The 4043-nt window shown below is 44.8% G+C and overlaps 1 protein-coding gene across 1 annotated transcript in view; it reads right to left on the bottom strand.

The window, feature by feature from the left end:
* Positions 1–3431, bottom strand: part of LOC104276040 (coiled-coil domain-containing protein 11-like) — a gene marked incomplete at its 5' end in the record, with an annotated part of 14980 nt that extends 11549 nt beyond the window's left edge. The window contains 2 exons of the mRNA XM_009872201.1: positions 1479–1652; positions 3202–3431. Of these exons, the coding sequence (XP_009870503.1) occupies positions 1479–1652; positions 3202–3431 (404 nt within the window). The remainder of the gene's footprint in view (positions 1–1478; positions 1653–3201) is intronic.
* Between the last annotated feature and the right edge of the window lie 612 nt (positions 3432–4043).

The following is a 4043-nucleotide window of genomic DNA, read 5'->3' as shown; positions in this document are numbered from 1 at the left end:
AAGAAAAAGGATGTGAGATATTAAGACAGGCACCGGCAGCATGAAAGCCCAAACACTCATCTCCCGATGATGAGATTCACAAGCGGGATTCAGTTTTGCAATTAAAATATCCAAAATTAACCATCTACATTCTAATCAACGGGAACCTAACGAATGCAGTCAGTGGAGCCTAGGGTGTAGGTCAGCTGGCAGACCTTAAATGCCTGCTTGAGGTTCCTCTAACTGTCCTGATCTCAATGAAGATCTTCTGACTAGAACAAGATTTCAAACTCTCAGTGAATATAAAGACGCCGACACCCAGACACTTACCTTTAGGTCTCAAATCGGAAGCTGGATCCCTTCTCCTTGGCGTGTAAGACAAGCTACAAGTACAAAACAAGTGGGACTCCAGCAGTGTCTCCTCTGAACTATTTTAAAAGTGAATTTCAACCACTTTTTGTGATGGGTAGAGAACAAACTAGGAACTGTGAACTTAGAAGTGCATATACTGCCTTAACACCCATCTCAGTCAATAAAACCCACGTTTAAGAAACCAACAGTCGTCTGAGTTTATGCACACGTGAAAGCAAGTTTGATTTTCATCCTCAGCTTCTGCACGCTGAGAAGCAGGTGTTGTGGATTTTCCTCGCACAGTGGGAGGCTTGAGAAGAGACACTTTCAATGATGACAATTAAATTAATATTATTTTCATCCCTTCCTCAGGAAACCAGATTTCCAAGAATTGAACAAGTCAGATTTCATGTCAAGGCCTCAGGGCCTGATAAGCACCTGCAGATCTTAATGACTTTAAAAGGTGCTGCCGAACTCAACATCCAGGAAGATTTGGCACAGAATTTGATGTTGTATTAAAAACTTACCTTTCCTGGTACTCCTGAGAAGTATGCAGTAAATAAACACGCTGTCCTTTTGGGCAATTTTAACTTAAGAAGCATTACTGAGGTCAAATTAACCTCCTGTGAACCCTTTTCACTCCCATAGCATACAGCAAAAATAGAACTACGTGCCGGAACTAAGAATTACAAAAGGAGCGGACTCAGCGGGCAAAAGCACAGGGATGCTCACACAGGACAAAGAGAAAAAATGGGGTTTTTTCACTTGGAAAAACGTTTTCACGGTTTCTTAAGAATTAATGGAGACAAAGCAGTTCTCTGTACCTGCTGCCTTCACCTCTATTATCTCACCCAATTTACTGAGCATTAATTAGAGCGGTGCAAATTTGGATCGCTGGGCTTTAGAGGCTGCAGCCCTTCAGCCACGAAGAGATAAAGTCTATGCTCTGCCCTATCCCATGCAAGATAACTGAGGCCTTTCAACTTCTGGCAAAGCTCATAGGCCTCTATCCAAACCACCTTAATTTTTTTTTATCATTTTAGTCACATCTATCTTTCCCCCCTCAGTTTATTATCGTCACCTTCTTGTTAAATTACCCCTTTATACACACTTCAGGCAAATTATTTTTTATATTTCTATGGTGATACCTGAATTGCTGCTCTCGTTTTTCAGCCACCAGCTGTTGTCTTTCTTTTTCTCTCTTTTCCCTCAGTAATTTTGCTCGCTCCTTCATCTTTGCTTGTTTCTCCTGGGCTGTTTCTTCAAGTGCCTCCATCTCAGCAAAGTATCTACTTTCCTCTGCCTCCAGAAGTTCACGAAGCCTGTAATGAGAACATTTAAATAAAAGCGAAATCAATCCTTCTGTTGAAAAGTAAATTTGTTGGGCTCCTTTCAACCCTTCACGCAAACGCCGTAGAAGGGAACATCCAAGGGAACAACGCGTTTTGACTCAGGGATCGTTCCCGTTGTGCTCACAAAGGGAAACTTGCAGCAGAATGAGTGATTCTCTGTCCTGGCATAATTTAAGTTCCTTATCTTATAAACCCATTTCCAATTTTACAACTTCAGACCCCATTAAAGAAATTTTTATCATTTCTAGGCTGCATTCGTCAGCAGCTGATGCCAATTTGATCTTGTACTATTACTAGACTTCAGAATAACCCCTCCATGGAATTTACTGTGCTTCTCTATAGATCTATAATTGTAACTTCTTTTAAACTACCTGATCAATTCTGGAAGTCGAATTGTTCCACATACTGAGCCGAGTCTCCCTGCAAAGGCAGCACAGGGATCTTAAGCAGCTAAGTAAGAACAAACTCACGAGGTTCAACAAAAATCCTGCACCGGGGGCGGAATAACCTCACACACCGGTACACCGGGGACTGACTGGCTGGAAAGCGGCTCTGCAGAAAGGGACTTGGGGCTCCTGGCAGACAAGAAGCCGAAGATAAAGCAGCAATGCACCCTTGTGGCAAAGAAGGCCAACAGCACCTTGGGCAGCATGAGGAAGAGCACTGCCAGGAGATTCAGGGACCTCTCATCACTGAGAGATCTGATCTGCAGTGTGGGGCGAAGTTCTGGGCTTCCCCACACAAGGAAGACACGGATCCAGCCGAGCAAGCCCAGTGAAGGGCCACCAAGATGAGGAAGGGACTGGAAAAGATTTCTCTCTCCCGAGAGAGCTCAACTGTTCAGTCTGGAGAAGGTTAAGGGAGATCTTATCAACACACATAAATACCTAAAGGGAGGGAATGCAGAAAAGAGAGGCGGCTTCTTCTCAGAGGTCCCCAGAGACAGGACAAGCGACAAATTAAAACGTGGGAAATTCCACCTCAATGTAAGAACACACTTTTTTGCCTTTTTCTTTTTCTTTTTTTTTTCTAAATTGAGAGGCTGTTCAAGTATTGGACCAGGTTGCCCACAGAGGAGGTGGAGTCTGTGTGTGGAGATAAGGAAAATCCAATAGACACAGGCTTGGGCAACCTGTTCTAGGTGACTGTTTGAGGACTAGACAATCTCAGGCAGTTCCTTCCACCTCAGTGATTCTGTATAATTGGTGTAAAATTCCTACAAAGACAGTTCTTTGGAAGACAGGAATCTGCTTCTCTATTATTTTTGAGAGACTTCTGGAAATTTTTTCTTTTTTCAGCTGCCTGTACTGCAAAGTATTACCTGTAGGACCTAAACATTCATTTGACGAGGTTGCAACAAAACTCTGTTACACCCAACAATTAGAGCTTCTGACATTTTTATCAAAGTACTCTTCATCCCCTTTAAAAAAAAAAACCCCAAAGAGCTCAGTGCTTCTCCCATAATCACCCCTCTAAGCGTGCAGTCAAGCTGAAAACAGCAGGGCAGACAGTTTGCTACCTCTCGCGTCGCTCATCCGTCCCTGCTAGGTACTCCCGCATTGTGGCGTCCACCTTTCCCCGCACGACGCCGTGCAGCCATTTCTGTTCGGCGCGTCGCTGCCACTCCGAGGCTCTGCGGTACTGGTTGTACAGCTTTAAAAGATCAGCGTATTCCAGGAGGTGCTTTTCCTTCTGTCTGTGGGCGAAGGCAAGATTTTCACTTGTTTGTCCTTTAGGAGGCCTGGCTCTCTGTAAGACAAAGCATATGGCAATGGTGAAAAATACAAAGTTATTCTGTGTTTTTTGTTGAAATATAAGTATATTAACACCACATGATTGGGGTAATCAGGGGTAAATCCAGACCAGCCTTGCCTTGAAGAGCACGACACCAGTAAAAGAGCATGAAAGGGCTTCAGGGGCCAGCACTCGCCTGTCACCCTTCAATCTTACCCCATAAGTCCTAGAGGATGTTTAGGATCTGCCTTAGAATCATTAAGGTAAGAAAAGACCTCCAAGATCATCAAGCTCCAACACTACCGTGACCACTAAACCACGTCCCCAAGTGCCACGTCCACGCATTGTTAGAACACCTCCAGGGATGGGGACTCCACCACCGCCCTGGGCAGCCTGTGCCCATCCCCCCCCCCCCGCCGGGGGCAGCCTGTGCCAATGCTTCACCACTCTTTCAGCAAAGAAATTTTTCCCCCCAGCCAATCTCTATGTCCTCTGGGGCAACACGAGCCCATTTCCTCTCATCCTACCACTTGTTACTTGGGAGAAGAGCTCAATCCACATCACTACAACCTCCTTTCGTGGTGTTGTAGAGAGCAATAAGGTCTCCCGTCAGCCTCCTCTTCTCCA

Source organism: Apaloderma vittatum, unplaced genomic scaffold (assembly GCF_000703405.1).
Source record: "Apaloderma vittatum isolate BGI_N311 unplaced genomic scaffold, ASM70340v1 scaffold20946, whole genome shotgun sequence".
Taxonomy (NCBI): Eukaryota; Metazoa; Chordata; class Aves; order Trogoniformes; family Trogonidae; genus Apaloderma; species Apaloderma vittatum.
Note: the sequence above shows the minus strand (reverse complement) of the source record. Positions and strands in the feature narration are given on the sequence as shown.